This window comes from Crocuta crocuta, unplaced genomic scaffold (assembly GCF_008692635.1).
Source record: "Crocuta crocuta isolate KB4526 unplaced genomic scaffold, BGI_CrCroc_1.0 scaffold118, whole genome shotgun sequence".
NCBI lineage: Eukaryota > Metazoa > Chordata > Mammalia > Carnivora > Hyaenidae > Crocuta > Crocuta crocuta.
In genome coordinates, this window is record NW_027551558.1 from 8383669 (window position 1) to 8403597 (window position 19929).

The following is a 19929-nucleotide window of genomic DNA, read 5'->3' on the forward strand; positions in this document are numbered from 1 at the left end:
ATCTTCTTGAGCTTGGTAAGAAATGGTTTATATAGAAGGAGACACATATTATCTCCATTATCTCGTCATTGTGAAGTTTTTTTTATTCACTTTACAAAACATTAGGTGTTGAAAATGATCAATTGCATTCTGCTAACAGGAAAGCTTTAAAGATCTCATGAAAACATGAGATTTCTATAGATTTTGGAGAGGGAAGATGGCTTCTTTAAAACTCTGTTGGATTTATTCAGCTAATGTACTTACTGCAGTGCTTGGCAAATAGGAAGCTTGTATGTTTGTGGATGCTACTATTAATCTTCCTTATGAGTAATTATTAAATAGTAATTATTTAAAAACTCTAGATTTTAAAAAATCTAAGCTAGGGGCACGTGGGTGGCTTGTGCTGACAGCTCAGAGCCTGGAGCCTGCTTCAGCTTCTGTGTCTCCTCTCTCTACCCCTCCCCCTCTCACTCACACACGTGTGTGCTCTCTCTCTCAAAAATAAACATTAAAAAAAGATAAATAAATTAAAAATTAAAAATTAAAATCTAAGCTAGAACAAGAGAAAACAAACCAAAACAAACAAATCTCACAGCCATTAAAGAACAGCTAGGAATGATACTCACTTTTCATAGCTCTTAATTGCCTGTTCCACATTTTGCTTGTAGATATTGAGCTTGACTCCTTGGGGGTTAATTAATGTCATCTTATTTGTGTCATTGCACACATGTGCCAGAGGGAACACCTACACACCAATACCAAAGGAAAGTGTCATTTGATAGGTTAACATCTTCAAAAATGGATCTACACAGNTATAATTATAGAAAAATTAGAGAATACAGAAAATCATAAAGAATCAGAGATATCATTGCTAACATTTTTCTTCCAATTTAAAAACTATATATTTATATATGTGTAATATATATATGTATACGTGTATATACGTGTGTGTGCATATATATATATACATGTGTGTATATGTGTGTGTGTGTGTGTATATATACGTGTGTGTGTGTATATATATATGTGTATATACGTGTATATATATATATATGTATATATATATACAGTTTGTTTTAGAGAGAGAGAGAGAGAAAGGGTGGGAGAAGGGCGGAGAGAGAGGGAGACAGAGTCCCAAGCAAGGCTCTACACTGTCAGTGCAGAGCATGACATAAGGCTATAAGTCACGAACCGTGAGATCATGATCTGAGCTGAAATCAAGAGTCAGATGCTTAACCAAATGAACCTCCCAGGTGCCCCAAAACTATGTATTTTTGAAATCACCACCACCACACACAAAACAACTATTTTAGGAAACCTTAGCCAGAATCAAGTATTATCTTCATAAACTCCTGTCAAATTGATGAGAGTGAGCAGTTTTTAAGAAAAAGGTTCTCCTTGTTACTACTTTGTAAATTACTACTTGGATTAAACATCTTTTTCATATATTTATTTTACATTTATTTTTTCTTGAAAATATCTGACTACAGTTAACATCTTTTGACCATTTTCCTTGTCAATTTATTAAGATATTCTTATAAATATCAAATAGAGAAGCCTTAGTGATCATATTCTATAAGAACAGTGGAGTACCAGAAAGAGAAGTCTCCTTTTTAGTCTTTCTGTCTGCACTTGGTGCTTGCTTCTGAGTTTGGGGATGCCTATGATCCCGTGCCATCTTAATAGTACCTATAATATTTTATATTTATATATTTACCTGTTTGCATATTACCTCTATCTTCTTAGAATGTAAACTCCATCAGAGCAGAAATTTTGTTTTATTCATTACCCCGTTCCTTTTTTTTTCTTTGTAGTTCATGATTTTTATTGTGGTAAAATACACATGACGTAACATTTACCATTTGAACCATTTTTAAGTGTATAGTTCAGGAATATTAAGTACATTTACAAGGTTACTCAGGTCACTACCCCATTCCTATTACTCTAGAACACTGCTTGGTACATAGTGTGCCATAATGAATAAATATATGTTCATAAAAAGGTATATTTCATATCTTAATATGAAAGTCTAAATAACAGAATACCAAGCTATAATATGGTTTCAAAATTATACATGATTCCAACCAGAAGCAGCATGTAGGCACTTTGAAAATGTGGGGAACTGCTTTTGAGAAGTAAATTTCTACTTTCAATCAAGATGATATAGTTCATGCTTTTATGTTCCTTCTTATATCCAAAATCACAAAGAAACTGTATTGTTGTTATTAAGAAAAAAATGCATAGAACAGAAGGAAAGAAAAAGAAGGCCAGATGCACGGTGGATAAATTTCTCGACAGAAAAGGTGAACAGAACCGTGAATAAGTGAGCAGCGCTGAAGTTGTGGACTTGTTGACTCTGTGTCCAAAGATGGCAAGGGCAGGGAAACATGGTTCCTGGTGAGCAAGTGGGACTCTGGTATCCTATAGGGTGAGGGCCCAAGGCAGGTCAGTGCCCGAAGCCAGTGCTGGTATGAGGCTCTCTCACCCCTGGAAGAAGGCTCTGCCAAGTGAGAGAGGGAGCTGACGTAGCCTCACCACCCAGAACCAAAGCAAGCCACCCTCTGAATCCATCCCATGCCAGTACCACAGTGGAACAAGAGTTCTAAATGCCAATTAAGGGAGTCAGGGGATGGATTTAGACAACTGCAAGACAGAAGGAGAGAGAGGAAAAAAAAAAAAACAGTTTTAAACAAATCTTGTTAAAATGAGCCACTGTACTAAAATTCCAAAATATACAATGAAAATATGCAAAAATAATAACTGAGAAAATCAACAATCAGAATGTCGATTTACTTGAGAAGAAATTAATTTCATAAGCTATCTGGACTTTATATTAACTATAATTAAAATTAATAATGGTTAGAGGTTATTCAAAAAGTAACAGTCATACAAAAGTACAAAAACATACCATAAGAAGAAACAGATGGGAAAAAGAATATTTTAAGGAATAAAATTAATCTTGGAAAAAACAGACATTGAAATGGAAGACTATTAATTTTGTAATTTAAACATCAAGACCAAAACAAACAAGATAAAAAGCAAATATTCAGAAAACTAAAGAGGAAGAAATGAAGTTAAGAGGCTGAGAAGTCAAACCTCACTACTTGTTGGACACATGAATTCAGCACAACGTTTGTCAAAGGAAAGGGGCCAGAACAGCGGGTTAAAAGGTGAGTCCACTAGACTTTGAACACTGACTGAAGCTTGCAGAAATGGGAAACAAAAAAACCCAAAAGAACCACAACTCTCTAAATAGAGCTACATATCACAAAAACTTTCAGAGGAAAAAGAAATCAATCTCAACAAAATGAAAGACCTTTACATTTTTATCATCCCTGGAAAAACTACCCATTTAGAAGTCTATAAATAGCTCTCCAAGCGTGCCAACACACAGCAAAACTGCAGATCAACACCACAAAATATTTAGCAACATGATAATGTATATTAATGTTCTACTTCCCTCTTTCGTGGTTTTGGATCTAATGCCTTGCATGGCCATCATGTACTTCAGTGTGGTAGTAGTTCAAATTTGGCTCGTGTGCACCCACTCTCATTCCTTTCTGCATGCAGATTGAGGGAAAGACAAAGTCATACTCCACACCTTCACTCTGTGGTCTTAGTTTTTACAACATGGTGGTCACATGGAGGTCCCATGGGATATTCTCTTTATGATGTCAAATTGCAGTGTGACTATGAGGTCATAAGGGGCAGCATTCTCACAGGACTTGAGGGATCAGAACCATGGCCACCCAGCTTCTGCATGGATGTGTGGGGAGGACAGAGAAACTGACAGATCTGTTTGAAAGAGAATAAAACCTGATCACACCACCTTTGAAAACGGTTTACTTATTATCCCTTATAATGCAAATCAAGAGAACCTCTTGAATAATATTTGATAACAAAAGAGAGCCTTACTTTAATTCTCCTGAGAGTAACCTAAAAGAAGTCTTATCAGATTGGTAATAAAAGAATCACACCCTGTGTGAGAAAATTTTAACTATGAGAAAGGGAGAGAATGGGAGAGAGAGAGAGAGAGAGACTGGACTGCAGCAGGGGGTAGGGAGGGAGGCAGAGAGAGAGGGAAAGGAGTGTCAGTCATTGACCATAAAAAAAGAAGAAATCACCGGAATTCATGGACAGCCAATTTTGGCCAATTCTGTTAGAATTTTTCCCACTGTTAGCCCAGAGAAAACCCATAAGCAGTCACTGTATTTAAGAATAATTTTGTCAATGGCTCAGTCAGTTAAGTGTCCAACTTCAGCTCAGGTCATGATCTCACAGGCCTTGGGTTTGAGCCCCACGTCAGGCTCTGTGATGACAACTTAGAGCCTAGAGCCTCTTTCAGATTCTGTGCCTCCCTCCCTCTCTCTGACCCTCTCCCACTCGCTCTTGTGCTCTCTCTCTCTCTCTCAAAAATTAATTAACATTCAAAAAAGAATAACGTTGTCAATAATGGTAATAGTGTTTATCCTTTACTTTCTGCCAAGCACTAAACACTCTACATATTTTCTCATTCAATCTCTGTATAGATATATACATTGAACTGCAGGTTTTCTTATATGGCTTTCCTCTTTATTAAATTCTTCAGTTATTTCTTTTAAAAAAACTACTAGTTTTCTCCATAATGCGTGTACAAAGAAACCATTTATTGAATATTTGAAAGACTAAAACTATAAATAATTAAAATAATGGCAAAGGCTCAAAAGATTTCAAGTGTATCTATATTATAAAACATAATGAAGTCTGGATTCCACCAAATTTGAATTCTTAGTAATTAAGGGACAGGATAAATGTAACTTGTTATTTTTAAAGACATACTTGCTAGAAACATGAATAATGTGAAGAAGATTTTGAGAGATTTAGCTTACATAAGAAAACTATTCTGAAACAAGAGAATAGAAAATTAAAGCAAAATACTATTTTCACAGAGCAACTGGAAATTTTTTTAATGTATTGCTTTTAAGTGATAACAAAGATATAGGTAAATAAGCACTCTTAAAATTCCAAGTAGGGGCACCTGGGTGGCTCAGGTGTCTGAGCATCCATGGTTCATGACCATGGAGAGGGTCATGACCAGTTGTCTGACCTCATGGTTCATGAGATCAAGCCCCATGTCAGGCTCTGTGCTGACAGCTCAAAGCCTTGAGCCTGCTGCGGATTCTGTGTCTCCCTATCTCTCTGCCCCTCTCCTGCTCATGCTCTGTCTGTCTGTCTCTCTGAAAAATAAATAAACATTTATTTTTTTAAAGATTTTAAAAATTTATATTATTATTTTATCTTTTTTCCTTAAACAGTTTATTGAAAAATATATAAACATTTTTAAAAATTCCAAGTAAACTATGTAATAATGAGGGGAATAATTAAACAAGCTGCAGTAATTGATACTATTAAATATTAGTGCAACCATTAAAAATTCATCCAAATATGGTCATTTCAAGGGAATAAGTTCATAACACGGTAAGTGAAGAAAGCAGAATACAGAACTGTGTGCACAGTTATAGTTGTTAAAGTTGGACTACAGGTAGAATTCCTCCCCACAACATCTGTGTTTGTCAGCAACCCCACATTTTGGAAAGGAGAAAATGGTATGAAACTGTGTGTTTATATATTAAAGTCATACTACAGGTAGAATTCCTTCCCACAACATTCTGTGTTTGGCAGCAATCTCACATTTAGAAAATGAGAAAACATACTGTTTTCTCATTTTCTCATATAAACTATGTGTTTATATATTTATTGTTCAACCTTGACTAAATTCACTAATTTCTTTTTTTTTTCCCAACTAAATCAGTTATTCCAACAAATATCCCAGAGCTTCTGCCACATTGGCCAAGGAAAGGTCTGACGGGATGTGTGTAATGAAAACACAAAAGCTGTGCAAATCCTGCATGGGTAACTCTGAACGCAGACGCAGTGGCTTTATAGACAGTGCAGTTGCACAAAATGCTGAGTGTAGAAGCTTAAACGTCTGCTTTCAAACTGGAACATCTCCAGTCTCTAAAGAACAAAGGAAAGCAGGACCACAGAATTAACTGGCAAAGAAGCAGTATGTCAACAAGATCATTCATAAACCCATGACAATATGTTACTTACTACAGGGTAGATTATGTCTCACATTTTTCAACTAAACTTTTAGACAATAAAAGGTTGGGGTTTTTTTTTCAATGTAGTGAGCATTTTAATTGGTATAGTAGATAAATATGTGTTGACCTGGAAAAATGTTCACTGTAGACTGTTGAATAAAAATGAAGGCACAAATCTGTATATTCAGTTTGACTTCATTTTGGTAAAACAAACACAAAAAACAAAGGATACATATGTAGATAAAAAGGTCTGGTCTGACAACCACCAAGTGATTCATCACTGGTGGAAATATGACTCTACTGTTTCCTTTTCTTTTTTTTTTTTTTAAATGCTTTTATTTATTTTTGAGAGAGACAGAGAGTGAGCTAGACAGGGCAGAGAGAGAGGGAGACACAGAATCCGAAGCAGGCTCTAGGCTCTGAGCTGTCAGCATAGAACCTGACGTGGGGCTTGGACTCACAAACTGTGAGATCATGACCTGAGCCAAAGTTGGACTCTTAACCGACTAAGCCACCCAGGCGCCCCTGTTTCCTTCTTTTTCACTTATCTTTATTTTCTAAGTTTTAGATACAGTGAATATATATATATATAGCTTTTGCAATGACTGTCCTTTTAAATTTTTAATTAAGATAAGACTTTCTATCAATATATAATTGCATTATGTTCAATGTTGCTACATTTGAAAGCAACAAAATGCCTGTCCTTCACAGCATCCCTAACCTCTTTGTACCTAACTTCATCAGCTGAACAATGAGATGAAGACTTAACTTCACTAAGTTGCTCTAAGTTTTAGATAGATACTTTGATGATATCAAATGCTCACCCAGTAGTGTGAGGCCTCATCATGTACTATATTAATGGGATTGTGCCATGACCTGTCAGGAGTAAAGGACAGAGCTAGTGTTCAAGTCTAGGATATCTGATCACAGAGCTATGTGCCTAATAAACCCAGATTAGGGAAAAGCAGGAAAACCTTGGTGGGATGCTGTTAAAGACATCACGATGTTGATGATGATGACGTAAAGTTTCCAATGATACAGATTAATGTTCCCAAATTATTTGTTTTTTTTTTAAGCAACTGGCATAGAGAGCTTTCAATTCTAGATCTGTCAAATAACTAAAACAGCTTTATCCTGTATATGACTTGGTGAAGAATTAATCTTTTTGAAGGTGCTAAGGTAAAATTATCTGGTCCATTGGAAGCCAAAAGTGCCAGTTAGCATCTTGTAATGAAGAGTTGCTAGGGCAACCTCTCTGCTCAATACTTCATTTCCAAGGTGACAGATTTGATGCTGGTCCAGGAAACATGAAAACTAAAACAGCATTGTGTTCCAGAGGAAGAAAGAGCCCACACATAAGTCATGAATGAAACAAAGAGCTGGGGACAAAGCCAAACACTGTTTTACAATTCAGCCCAGACAGATGTGACCATGCACAGAACATAGGAGTAAGAGGCAATTAAAATTCTTAATGAAGTGGGTTAAGATTCATGTTTCCTTTTCAGGCCCATTCTACATTTTTGTCTACTTTTTCAGAAAACGTTAGGTACAAATCTCAAAAAGCTGTATATCCCACTAAGAGAGATGTATTTTTAGATTATTGTTTTCCGATTCTTTCTATTTATAAGTGAGGGTCTCTTCCAGTCAGAGAAAAATAAAAGATGTAAGTGTGCTTTGAGAGTGAAAGTGGAATTTACTGCAGTATATTTCTATCATCATCATGATTTGTGCTCTTATCATTAAAAATGGAAGAAGGTAAGCATGCTGGGTGGGGTGCTACTTACTCACAGGTCTGTGATGAGAATTTACATTGCTGCAAAAGGCACCAAGCACAAGTGCCTGTGGTAGAAGGCGACTGAAAAATGTTGACCATCCCTTAACTTTCTAGAGTCGGAAGACTAGAATGTTCTCCTAAAGTTGGGGACAGAACCCTCACTACTCTTCCAGTTTTTCCTTCTTGGGACTCACACCATATTTTTCTCTTTCTCAGACCCACATGGTTTAATCCTCCATACCTGACTTCAAAAATAGCCTTGGGAGTGCCTGGATGGTTCAGTACATTGAGCATCCAGCTGTTGATTTTGGCTCAGGTCATGATCTCAGGGTTGTGGGATCAAGCCCTGCATCAGGCTCTGCACCGGGCATGGAGTCTGCTTGACATTCTCTCTCTCTCCCTCTGCCCCTCTCCCCAACTCACACTCTTTTTATCTCTGTATAAAAATTAAAAAAAAATTTTTTTTTAATTAAAGAAAAGAAACAATAGCCTTGGATCCCTTGTTGCCACCTGTGTCACAATCACCCAGGCCTTGCCTCCTGACCAGCCCTCACCTTCCCAGCCTCAAACCTCTCCGACTTTTCTGCATATTGCAGCTAAAGCCTGAACTTGATCTTTTCTCTCTTCTGCTAGAAACCCTCTGGTCGTCCTCAGGATGACATTCGAAACTCTTAATCAGGGCCCTTCCTTTAGGAGTTTTATCACCAAACTTTCTTTGGAATGACAAACTCTCTTTGGTCCTGAGACTTCCCCACCTGCTCTCTCACTGCTTAGGACATCCCTCCCAACCTCTCCAACTCATCATCTGATAACTCTTTTTCTGCTCTGGCTCTGAACTCTCACAGCCAAGTGTAAAGCCTTCTTTGCCAATGGATATTGGGTTAGGGGTCTCTCCTGTATCTTTGCTTTGTACTTACCACTTGTCACATTTAACTAGAACTTATTTTAATTGCTATTTCCTCCATGAGATGGTAAGCTGTATTTGGCTAAGAATATTGGCTGTCTTGTTTAGCTGTATTCTAGAGACCAGTTCAGGGCCTGCATATAGTAGGCATGTAATGTTTGTTGAATATTTTTGTAATAAAAGCCAACATTTGAGTGCCTACTAAGTGTGGTCTATTATGTGTGTTACTTCTTTTAATTCTGTAACAGTCTCAGAGTAGGTATATTATTATTACATGAATTACTATGTTTATTGTATGAGCCAGTGAGGAGGACAGGTTGAATAAGATTTTATGTCTGCATACTATTTTCAGGGTTTTCAAAGCATTTCTACATTTGTGGAGCAAATGTTTATTAACAGATATTACACAGAGTTCCTCTTAGGAAAAAGGTTGTCACTATAAGTAGTAGAAATGTAAAATTTATTTGAAGGGTGATTTAGTTTCAGCTGTCAGAATTTTAAATGTATGTACCCTTTGGGTCCAGCAATGCTACTTTACAGAATCTATCCCAAAGAGAGATTTGTATATGTGCCCAAAAATCTATATGCAAGGAAATCTGTTACAGGATTATTTGTGATAAGGAAAAGAAGGATACACTGTAAATGTCCATTAATAATGGAAAGAACAAGACGAAATGTACAGCATAGGGAATATAGTCAATGGTATTATAATAGCATTGGATGCTGACAGATGGTGTTACACTTCAGCTGAGCAGAGCATCACTTACAGAGCTGTCAAATCACTATGCTGTACACATGAAATTAATGTAACGTTAAGAAGAACCTTGAAACCAGTAAGAATGAGACCCCTATCTACACATGTGTAAAGGTCTCTAAGACCTTAATTTAAAAAAATTTTTTTTCTAAAATAACAGATAATTTATAAAAGACAAAAATGGCAAATCCGTATGGTATCACCTCATTTATGTTTACTAAAATTGTTATGCATATGTGTGTAATATATGTTATGTATATATAGGTACATATATGAGTTTACACATAGAAAAAGAATTGGAAAGATATTCACCAAACTACTCAGAGGGTTTCTTTTCTAGAAGAGAAGAGCTGAGAGAGAAGCTTCCACATTTTCCTTTCAAGACTTCTGCATGGTCATTTCCTACTGAGAATGTTTTCATGTTACTTAGTAAGTAAAACAATAATTTAATAAAAAATTAAGTTCCCTTTATATTTCACCATTTTATCATTTATTATAGGTCTGTTTATCTCAGCTTTTTTGTCAGTATATCATTAATATATATTCAGAGTTAAAAGTACTACAACACAAACTAGAAGGTACATAAACCAAACCCCCAAAATCTCTGATAATCTCACGACTCAGATAAGCACTATTAACATTTTGGTACAAGAGAAAAGGAGGGAGAAAGAGTGCCAAGTCTTACATCATATTTACATGTAACTAAATTTACAAACTATATGTGAAGCTTTGTGCCGCATTTTATCACTTAGCATGAATTATGTTAAGAGATTTTCCCATGTCACTTCTTATTCTTTAGAAACATGACATTTAATGAAAGTATGACATTCCATGATATAGCCGTTTAGATATTTAGGTTGCTTTCAGGGTCTTCAGTGTTAGAAAGAAGGCAGTGCTAACTAACTATTCTTTGAATATAGGTATCAGTATTTCTAATTATGAAATATCTACATATGGCTTTACTAGAGAAAAGACTATATACTCTTAACACCTCTGAGTGTACTGCCAGGGCTATACCAATTTATACTCCAGTATAAATCCAGTATATGCAGTAGGATATAAAAGTTCCTATTTCATCCTATCTTTGCCATCATTGTTTATCAGTATTTTTATTCATTTATTAGCAGTTTTTTAACCTCAGAAATGTGATGATGGTGGTAGGGGAGTTGTCTTATGGTTTATCAATTTGTATTTTTTCTAAACACATATATTTGGTTACTGGTAAGAAATATTTTTGAATGTGGTTTTGACTCCCCTCTGCCTCTGGATTTTCCACTGAGGTATTTACCATTTTTTTATTCCGTTATGGTATGAATACATGTGCATGTGTGTGTGTATCCAGAACAACAAAACACTGATTTCTATGCACTCAGGTGCACACGCACACACACTGACTTATATGGATGCACACAGAGAAACCTATTTAAGACATTACTCCATAATGTTTTGTTGTATATGTTACAAATATTATTCTGAGCTCTGCCTTCATTTTGCTTACATGTTTTTATGTAATATGATATTTTTCTGTATTTGATCTATAAATCCTTCCCTCATGGTTTCTTCCTTTGATTTTATGCCTATATTTCACTGCCCTATCATATTTTTTTTTGAGAAATGTACTTTTCCAAATTTCAGGTTATTGGGAAGTTCAGAAGGAGACATGGTAAGCACAAGAAAACTCTGCTTCTCAGGTAAGTTCACTAAATACATCTTATTTAATAAAATTCAAGAATATTAATAAAAGAGGGGCACCTGGGTGGCTCAGTTTGGTTAAACTTTGGCTCAGGTCATGAGCCCACGGTCTGTGGGTTTGAGCCCTGCATCAGGCTCTGTGCTGACAGCTCAGGGCCTGGAGCCTGCTTCAGATTCTGTGTCTCCCTCTTTCTCTGCCCCTCCCTTGCTTGTACTCTATCTTCTTTCTCTCTCAAAAAATTAATAAACATTAAGATAAAAAAAGAATATTAATAAAATAAATGCACAGAATAGGAGAAGCTGCCCCCAAACTTCCTAGAAGAAATAAATCAGTGTTTGGTTTCTCTGTTGCTTATGGAAGAAGTCAAGTTCAAGTGATACGTTGTTATCTAATCAGGCTAGAGTTCACTGGAGGTACAAATAGAACCTGCCGGTCACAAGGTCTCAGCCAGGGACAGAACCACTCACTGTGAGGCACAGTCATCAGGAATGTGGCATAAATTACACACAACCTCCAGAGCAAAAACCACTGGTCATGTCAAACCAGGATGCATGCTGAACTCCATAGGCATAATGTCTTACATTTGACTAACAGAAAATATTCACCAATTCCTTTGCTTCTTGCAAATACATCAAGACCAGTTAAAGCCTTTTAAAAAAGCTTTCCTGCCTTTGCTTTTTTCAAATTTTTATGATGGAAAATTGAAACCATGTAAAAAAAAAAAAAAAAGCAAGCAGACAGAATAATAGAATGAGCTTCCCCTTACTCAATATTCTTCTTACGAAAATGTAACAGTTATCAACTCACAGCCAATCTTGTTTTATCTATTCTTCCCCTTCCTCAACTACTCCCACCATCCCAATGATTTGGAAGCAAATTCCAAACATCCTGCATTTCTTCTATAAATATTTCAGTATGAGATAAGATCTTTTAAGGATACTATTTCCATTTAGTGCCCATAAAGCACTAAATGTTATGTTCCTATTTAAATCATTAGTTGCCACTGTATTTGTCCAGAAGCACTGGGGTTTGATCTTCACAGCCTTGTTTTTTGTGTGTTCCTCATCCTTGAACAATCTGGCTGTTTCACTGGGTCTGTTCTTGCTAAGGGCAAGGAAGGACCTTCTAGTTGCCCAACTCAAGAGAAACTCTGCAGTATTTATATGGCTGTCCTCCATGTTTAACCCTTCCATGTCCTACTGCTTGCTCCCCCTTCCAGGACACGGCTGTCACTCTCTTAGGGTTCTTTGCTCTGGCTCACTCTCAGTCTCTCTCAATCTCCTTCCCTCTTTCTCTCTCTGACTTTTCTTTTGGAGACTTTTATGATGGAAAAGATGCACTGTATTTAGGAAGAGAAGGTAAGCAAAGGAAGGACATAATCTCTCACAAATTCTCCCCATTCTTTGATCCCGGATGATGCTCACTCTTGACTCATGACTAAAACGCTCTTCAAACACTGCTGCAGCTCCACACTGCCACCCACGAGCAGTCAGCCGTGAAAAAGGCCAATTTCTTCTCAGCTTAAAAACAAAATTGCTTAAGAGCTTTCCTCTCTCCTTTTTACCATCTTTACAAACACTTTTCTTCTCAATGGCTGAAATACATTTCTATTACAACTGGAGAAGACCAAAGAGGACTTTTTACTTGAACTGGAAATGAACAATACCTCAGGCAAGGACATACAGAAAATCAATCTTACCTCATCAAAGACCTTGGAAACAACATACTTGTCCAGAATGGGCACATAGGTGGGGGTGTGAGGAACCGCCGTCAGTGACAAGGCATCCATGATGGTGAGTTTCTTGGCAACCAAGCCATGAGTTTTGAGCCAGTTTTCTGAAGACATACTTGCAGAAATAAGAACACAATAATATGATGCTTAAAGTTTGCAATAAACAAAAACATAACACAACTGTCCTAGAAAATTAAAGTACTCACTCTTGGCCATGAACCTGGCTTTCTTCTTGACTCAGTCTTTCTAACGATATGCCATCTGGATACTCATCTGTCAACAGGCTCCTCCTTTCTGTGGAAAGAGAAATAATGGTTTTATAATTTCCTAACATATTTTTTTTTATCAAAATGCAAAAGGATTGTACTTATCTCAGAGTTCAGTTGTGACTGAAGGCTATTAAAAGGACCATATTTCAGAGAATACTGATCTGTCTTAGTGGGTTCTCAGGTAAGATTCATTTACAACTACACTAAAGACCAATGCAAAGTTACAAATGGCCCTACTGTTTTACTTATCTACTTCATCCCATATCCATTCAGATCTCTCTCCAGGAAGAATGAGACATTCATTCTCTCATTCCCCAGAAAATACATTTTTTAAATGTTAAATGAGAATGCCATTAACCATTGATTGTTCAATGTTGCCCTCATTAGACTCCCTCCAAATGATACAAAAGAAGCCTGATCGACATTTCAGTTTCTAATGGTTTGCTTTGTTGTTCTTCCACTCTGTATGGAAAACCAAAATCCCTATTAAATCCTGTTTAGTTGTATGTACAAATTTTGAAATTAATATTTGGGATTATTACTATATATCCTTTAAATTTGGATTTATAAATGAAAAGAAATATTAGCTAGTTGAATCAGCAGCATCTAGAAGAAGGAGTGTTTTGGAGTGAGTTAGGATAAGAAAATTTAGTTCACTCCAGCAGGTAGACCTGATTTACAAGGAGTCCCTGAATAGGAATCAGTCCCAACCCACTTAAAATGATTTGTTCCCGGGGCGCCTGGGTGGCTTAGTCGGTTAAGCGTCTGACTTTCGCTTAGGTCATGATCTCACGGTTCGTGGGTTCGAGCCCCGCGTCGGGCTCTGTGCTGACTGCCAGCTCGGAGCCTGGAGCCTGTTTCAGTCTGTGACTCCCTCTCTCTCTGACCCTCCCCTGTTCACGCTGTCTGTCTCTCTCTCTCCTAGAAATAAATAAAACATTTAAAAAAAAAATGATTTGTTCCCCCCACCCCCAAAATGAATCTACACCAAGCTCTTTTAGGAACAGACACAATGGGCAAAGGGAAGCCAGCCTGGGCTTCCTGACATAGAGACTCTCTCTGCCTTGCCTCTGTCACTTGGAGTGTTCCAGCTGCTGGAATTGAAAAGGTTGTCTGTCCTCTCACTGTAAGCTGAGCTCTTGAGGGTGGACATCTGGCTTCTGAGCAGGCTGGTTTTGGTTGATTCTGTTGGTATCAAAGGGAAAGGGATTAAAGGAATTTGGGACAAAGGAAGATATTTTATTAGATGCAACCATTTCCTTGGATCCTCAAAAAGAGAATGCAGGTTCAGTCTCCCAAACCTCAGAGAATAGTTGTGCCACCAACTCAATGCTGAGGTAAAGGCTTGTTCCACTTATCTGAGCTGAAGCTCTGCCCGTCTTTGAGAGAGATCTGCTTCCAAGCTCATTCAAGTTGTTGGCAGAATTCATTTCCTTGCAGTTGTGGGACTGAGGTCCCTGGTTCATTTCTGGCTGTTGGGGGGCCTCTCAGCCCCCTAAGCACCTACATTACTACTCACACAGAACCTCGGTCTTCAAGCTAGCAATGGTACATTGAATTCCCCTCAAGTTTCAAGTCTCTCTGACTTTCTTTTCTGTTACCAGCTGGAAAAAAGCTCTTGCTTTTAAGAGCACCTGTGAGTATTACTGGGCTCTCTCTCCTAGACAACCTTGGCTTAAGGTCAACATAACATAATCTTGGGAGTGATACCTCACCCTGTTCACAGATTGCAGCCCTTTTAACTAGCAAATAGATACTTATCAAATATTGACATTTAATCTGTGTGTTATGTACAAAGTCATGAGCTTGTACCAAGACATTTTGATTATTTTCATATGCGATTATAGAAAATGCATTAACTGTTTGTTCTGTATTTCACCATTTGGAGGCACAAGAACCAAGCCTTTATGAAGTATTCATGTATGAAACATGCCCTTGTTTTCTCTTTTTAAAAATATTTTTAATGTTTATTTATTTTTGAGAGACAGACAGAGACAGAGTTCAAGTGGAGAGGGAGTAGGAGACACAGAATCCAAAGCAGGCTCCAGGCTCTGAGCTATCACCACAGAGCCTGATGTGGGGCTCGAACTCATGAACCATAAGATCATGACCTGAGCCAAAGTTGGACACTTAACTGACTGAGCCACTCAGGTGCCCCAATGTACCCTTATTTTCAACAGGGAGGGACTTAGCCTCTTCTATAGAAACTAGATAATTAGACTGAAGATGAATTAATAATCTATAAACTGTCTACCTTTTACACAGAAAGTTAACATCAGTGGTCTCTGCATATATATATAGACATATGAATGCGCTATGCATTATTCATTATTTTTCTAGGCAACAACAGGGTGAGTTCTGTCTTGGTTTCTTCTGTAGCCAGGAATTAAGAAGGATAAATTTCCTTGGGAGTGATGTCTGTGAGCAAAAGAGATAAATGATCTACATAGGAGAGCTGAACTCTGGCAAGGTACCTTGATCAAAATCAGTAGGCAAAACAACAGGTGTGCCAAAATGAAAATAAAATTAAGCTCCAAAAGTCTCCAAACATAGTAACTGTACTATTCCCAAACACAGAAAATAAAGACTAAAAACATATTTATCTGGCAGTGGATTCAAGCACTTAACTACTCCCCAAGCTTTGTAGTTAGTCACCACATTTCATTACCCTTCTACATTAAAAACTGAAAGAGAATAAACATTCGGACAAGGATGCCTATCAATAGCAACAATCTCAAAACTAAGTGAAATGAAGGAAGTGACAAAAGACTGTTAAAATGTTTAGGACAGGGGCGTCTGAGGGCTTAGTTGGTTGAACATCCAACTTTGACTCAGGTCATGATCTCATGGTTTGTAGGTTCGAGCCCCACATCAGGCTTACTGCTGTCAGTGTGCAAAGGCTGCTTTGGATCCTCTGTACCCACCTCTCTCCGCCCCTCCCCTGCTTGATCTCTCTCTCCCTCTCTCTCAAAAATAAACATTAAAAAGTGTTTAGAACAAATAGCAAGTAGCACATCTAGCAAAACTCAGGTTTACTGCAATGGGCAGGCAAGCTACAAAAGTCATCTTGTATGGGAAGCCTCTTTGTTCACATAGGTCTAACACATTTCTCCTTTGTATAGAGGTACCAGAACAAGTGGACAGATCATGCAGAATTGATCAAGCTATGGTAATAGCCCATACCAGGAAGACCTTTGGCCTCTGTAGGTTCAAGGCCCTCTCTTGCCCTAGATATGAAGACACTCAAAAGCAGTAGTGGGGAAGCTACTACAATTTTCACCCACTGAGAGATATCTAGCAACCTGGCCTAAGGAAATTCCTGCTGCTTCTTCAAGAAGCAATAGCAGGGACCAGTAGTCACTCAACTGACACCAGCAAACTAAACACCAAAATAATACCACAAGGGCTGTGAAAATTAAATTATCATTGGAACCACAGCCCACACAAGCACGCCCAGTTCTCTATGTGTTAACTTCAGATGAGATCGGATGCATTGAGGGTGGTATGGCCGTAGATTCTATGTGTTAACTTTAAATTGGGCAATTACTTCCTATAATAAAAGATCTAAATGGAATCCAGAGTTCCTTACATACTAGACAAAATGTTCAAGATACTATAAAAATTACCCATCATAGGAAGAACCATGAAAATTACACCTTAAGTGAGAAAGATAATCAAATTATGCCAATACTGTGATGAATCAGAAGTTAGAATTACCTGGTAAGGATTTCAAAGTAGCTGTCATAAAAATGCTTCAACAATTATGAGTTATCTTGAAGCAAATGAACAAATAGAAAATCTCAGCTAATAAAAGAAGTTATAAAAATTTCCAAATAGAAATTGTAGAACAAAAAAAAAACACCAAATAAAAAGACTTGTTGGATGGGCTCAATAGTAAAGATGACAGATAATAGTATCAGACAACCTGAGGACGGCAGAACAATAAAATTCGGTCAATTTTTAACAACAGAGAAAAAATACATTGATGAAAGATAAACAGATACTCAGGGACCTGTAGGATAATAACAAAAATTAACTCAAATGACAAATGAAAATGAAAACTCAAAAGTCTAAAATCTTTGGGATGCAGTAAAAGTTGTTCTAAGAGGAAAGATTGTAGCAATATAGGTCTACCTCAAGAAGCAAGAAAAGTCTCAAATAAACAATCTAACTGAATGACTAAAGGAGCTGGAAAGAGGAAATAATAGAAGGAAGGAAATAATAGAAGGAAGGAAATAATAAAGATAAGAGCAAAATAAATGAAATACAGTCCAAAAATACAACACAATAGATCAATGAAACCCAGAACTAGTTCTTTGAAAAGACCAGCAAAATTGATAAACCTTTAGCTAACCTCATAAAAAAAGGAAGAGAATTCAACTAAATAAAATGAGAAAGTGGAGGAGAAATGACAACCAACACCACACAAACACAAAGAACTATAAGAGGCTATGATGAAAAATTATAAGTCAATAAGTTGGACAACCTAGAAGAAATGGATATATTCTTAGAAACATACAACTTTCCAAAACTGAATCAGGAAGAAATAGAAAATTTGAACAGATCAATTACTAGCAATGAAATTGAACCAGTAATCAAAACACCCAAAAACAAAAGTTTAGCACCAGATGGCTTACAGGTAAATTCTACCAAAACACTTAAATAAAAGTTATACCTATTCTTCTCAAACCATTCCAAAAACTAGAAGAGGAAGGAAAGCTTTCAAATTTATTCTAGAAGGCCAGCGTTACCCTGATTCCAAACCAGATAAAGCCACTACAAAAAAGAAAACTTCAGGCCAATATCTCTGATGAACACAGGTACAAAAATCCTTAACAAAATACTAGCAAACAGAATCCAACAATATATTTAAAAAAAAATCATTTACCACAATCAAGTGGGATTTATTTCAGGGATGCAAGGGTGGTTCAATATTCACAAATCAATCAATGTGATATATCACAAACAAGTGAAAAGATAAAAACCATATGGATCATCTCAATAAATGCAGAACAAGCATTTGACAAAGTACAAATGATAAAACCTTCATTCATGATAAAAACTCTCAACAAAGTAGAGTTAGAGGGAACAGGCCTCAACATAAATAAAAGCCACATATGAAAAACCCACAGGTAACATCATCTTCAATGGTGAAAGTCTGAGCACTTTTCTTCTAAGATCAGGAACAGGATAAGGATGTCCACTGTCACCATTTGTATTCAACATAGTATGGAAGTCCTCACCACAACTATTTGCAGATGACATGATACTATATGGACAAAACCTGAAGGACTCCACCAAAATACTCCTAGATCTGATAAATAAATTCAGTAAAATTGCAGGGTACAAAATTAATATATGGAAACCTGTAGCATTTCTATATGCTAATAATGAAGTAGTTGAAAGAGAAATTAAGAAAACAATCCTATTTACAATGGCACCAAAAAGAATGAAATACCTAGGAATAAACTTAAACCAAGGAGGTGAAAAAGAAGTCTGAAAACTATAAAACACTGATAAACTGAAGATGACACAAACAAATGGAAGGATATTCCCGGGGCACCTGGGTGACTCAGTCAGTTAAGCGTCTGACTTTGGCTCAGGTCATGATCTCATGGTTTGTGAGTTCAAGCCCCACATCGGGTAGGCTGTGCTGTCAGCACAGAGTCTGGAACCTGCTTTGAGTCCTGCATCTCCCTCTCTCTCCGCACTCCCCATTTGAGCTCTGTCTATCTCTTAAAAATAAATAAACATTTGAAAAAAGATATTCCCTGCTTATAGATTAGAAGAACAAATATTGTTAAAATTTTCATACTACTCAAAGCAATTTACAGATTCAATGCAATCCCTATCAAAATACCAACAACTTTTCACAGAACTAGAACAAATAATACTGACATTTACATGGAACCACAAAAGACCTTGAATAGCCAAAGCAATCTTGAAGAAGAACAACACAGCAGGAGGTATCAGAATCCCAGATCTCAAGACATACTACAAAGCTGTACATATCAAAACAGTAAGGTACTGGCACAAAAACGGACACACAAATCAATGGAACAGAATAGAGAGTCCAGAAAATACCCACACCTTTATGATCAATTTATCTATGACAAAAAAGGCAAGAATACACAGTGGGAAAAAGAGTCTCTTTGACAAATGGTATTGGGAAAACTGGACAGTTACATGCAAGAGAATGAAACTGGACAACTTTCTTACACCACACTTAAAAATAAACTCAAAACGGATTACAGACCTAAATGTGAGATATGAAGCCACAAAACTCGTAGATGAAAATATAAGCAGTAATTTCTTTGACATCAGCTGTAGAGACATTTTTCTAGATATGTCTCCTCTGGCAAGGGAAACAAAAGTAAAATTAAAGTATTGGGACTACATCAAAATAAAAAGCTTCTGCACAACAAAGGAAACCATGAACAAAATGAAAAGGTAATCTACTGAATGGGAGAAGATACTTGCAAATGATATATCTGACAAAGGGTTAATAACAAAAACTATAAAGAACTTATTTAACTTCTCACCAAAACCCCAAATAATTCAATTAATAAATGGGCAGAGACCCTGAATAGACATTTTGCCAAAGAAGACATGCAGATGGCCAACAGACCATGAAAAGATGCTTAACATCACTGATCGTTCAGGAATTGCAAATTCAAACCACAATGACATATCATTTGATACCTGTCAAAATGGCTAAAATAAAAAATGTAAGAAATAACA

General features: G+C 36.8%; 1 protein-coding gene across 1 annotated transcript in view; it reads right to left on the reverse strand.

The window, feature by feature from the left end:
• Positions 1-19929, reverse strand: part of VWA3B (von Willebrand factor A domain containing 3B) — a 208443-nt gene that overhangs the window by 48117 nt on the left and 140397 nt on the right. The window contains exons 17-20 of the mRNA XM_077749344.1: positions 14257-14373; positions 13126-13213; positions 12887-13034; positions 606-724 (exon numbers count right to left, since the gene is read on the reverse strand). Of these exons, the coding sequence (XP_077605470.1) occupies positions 606-724; positions 12887-13034; positions 13126-13213; positions 14257-14373 (472 nt within the window). The remainder of the gene's footprint in view (positions 1-605; positions 725-12886; positions 13035-13125; positions 13214-14256; positions 14374-19929) is intronic.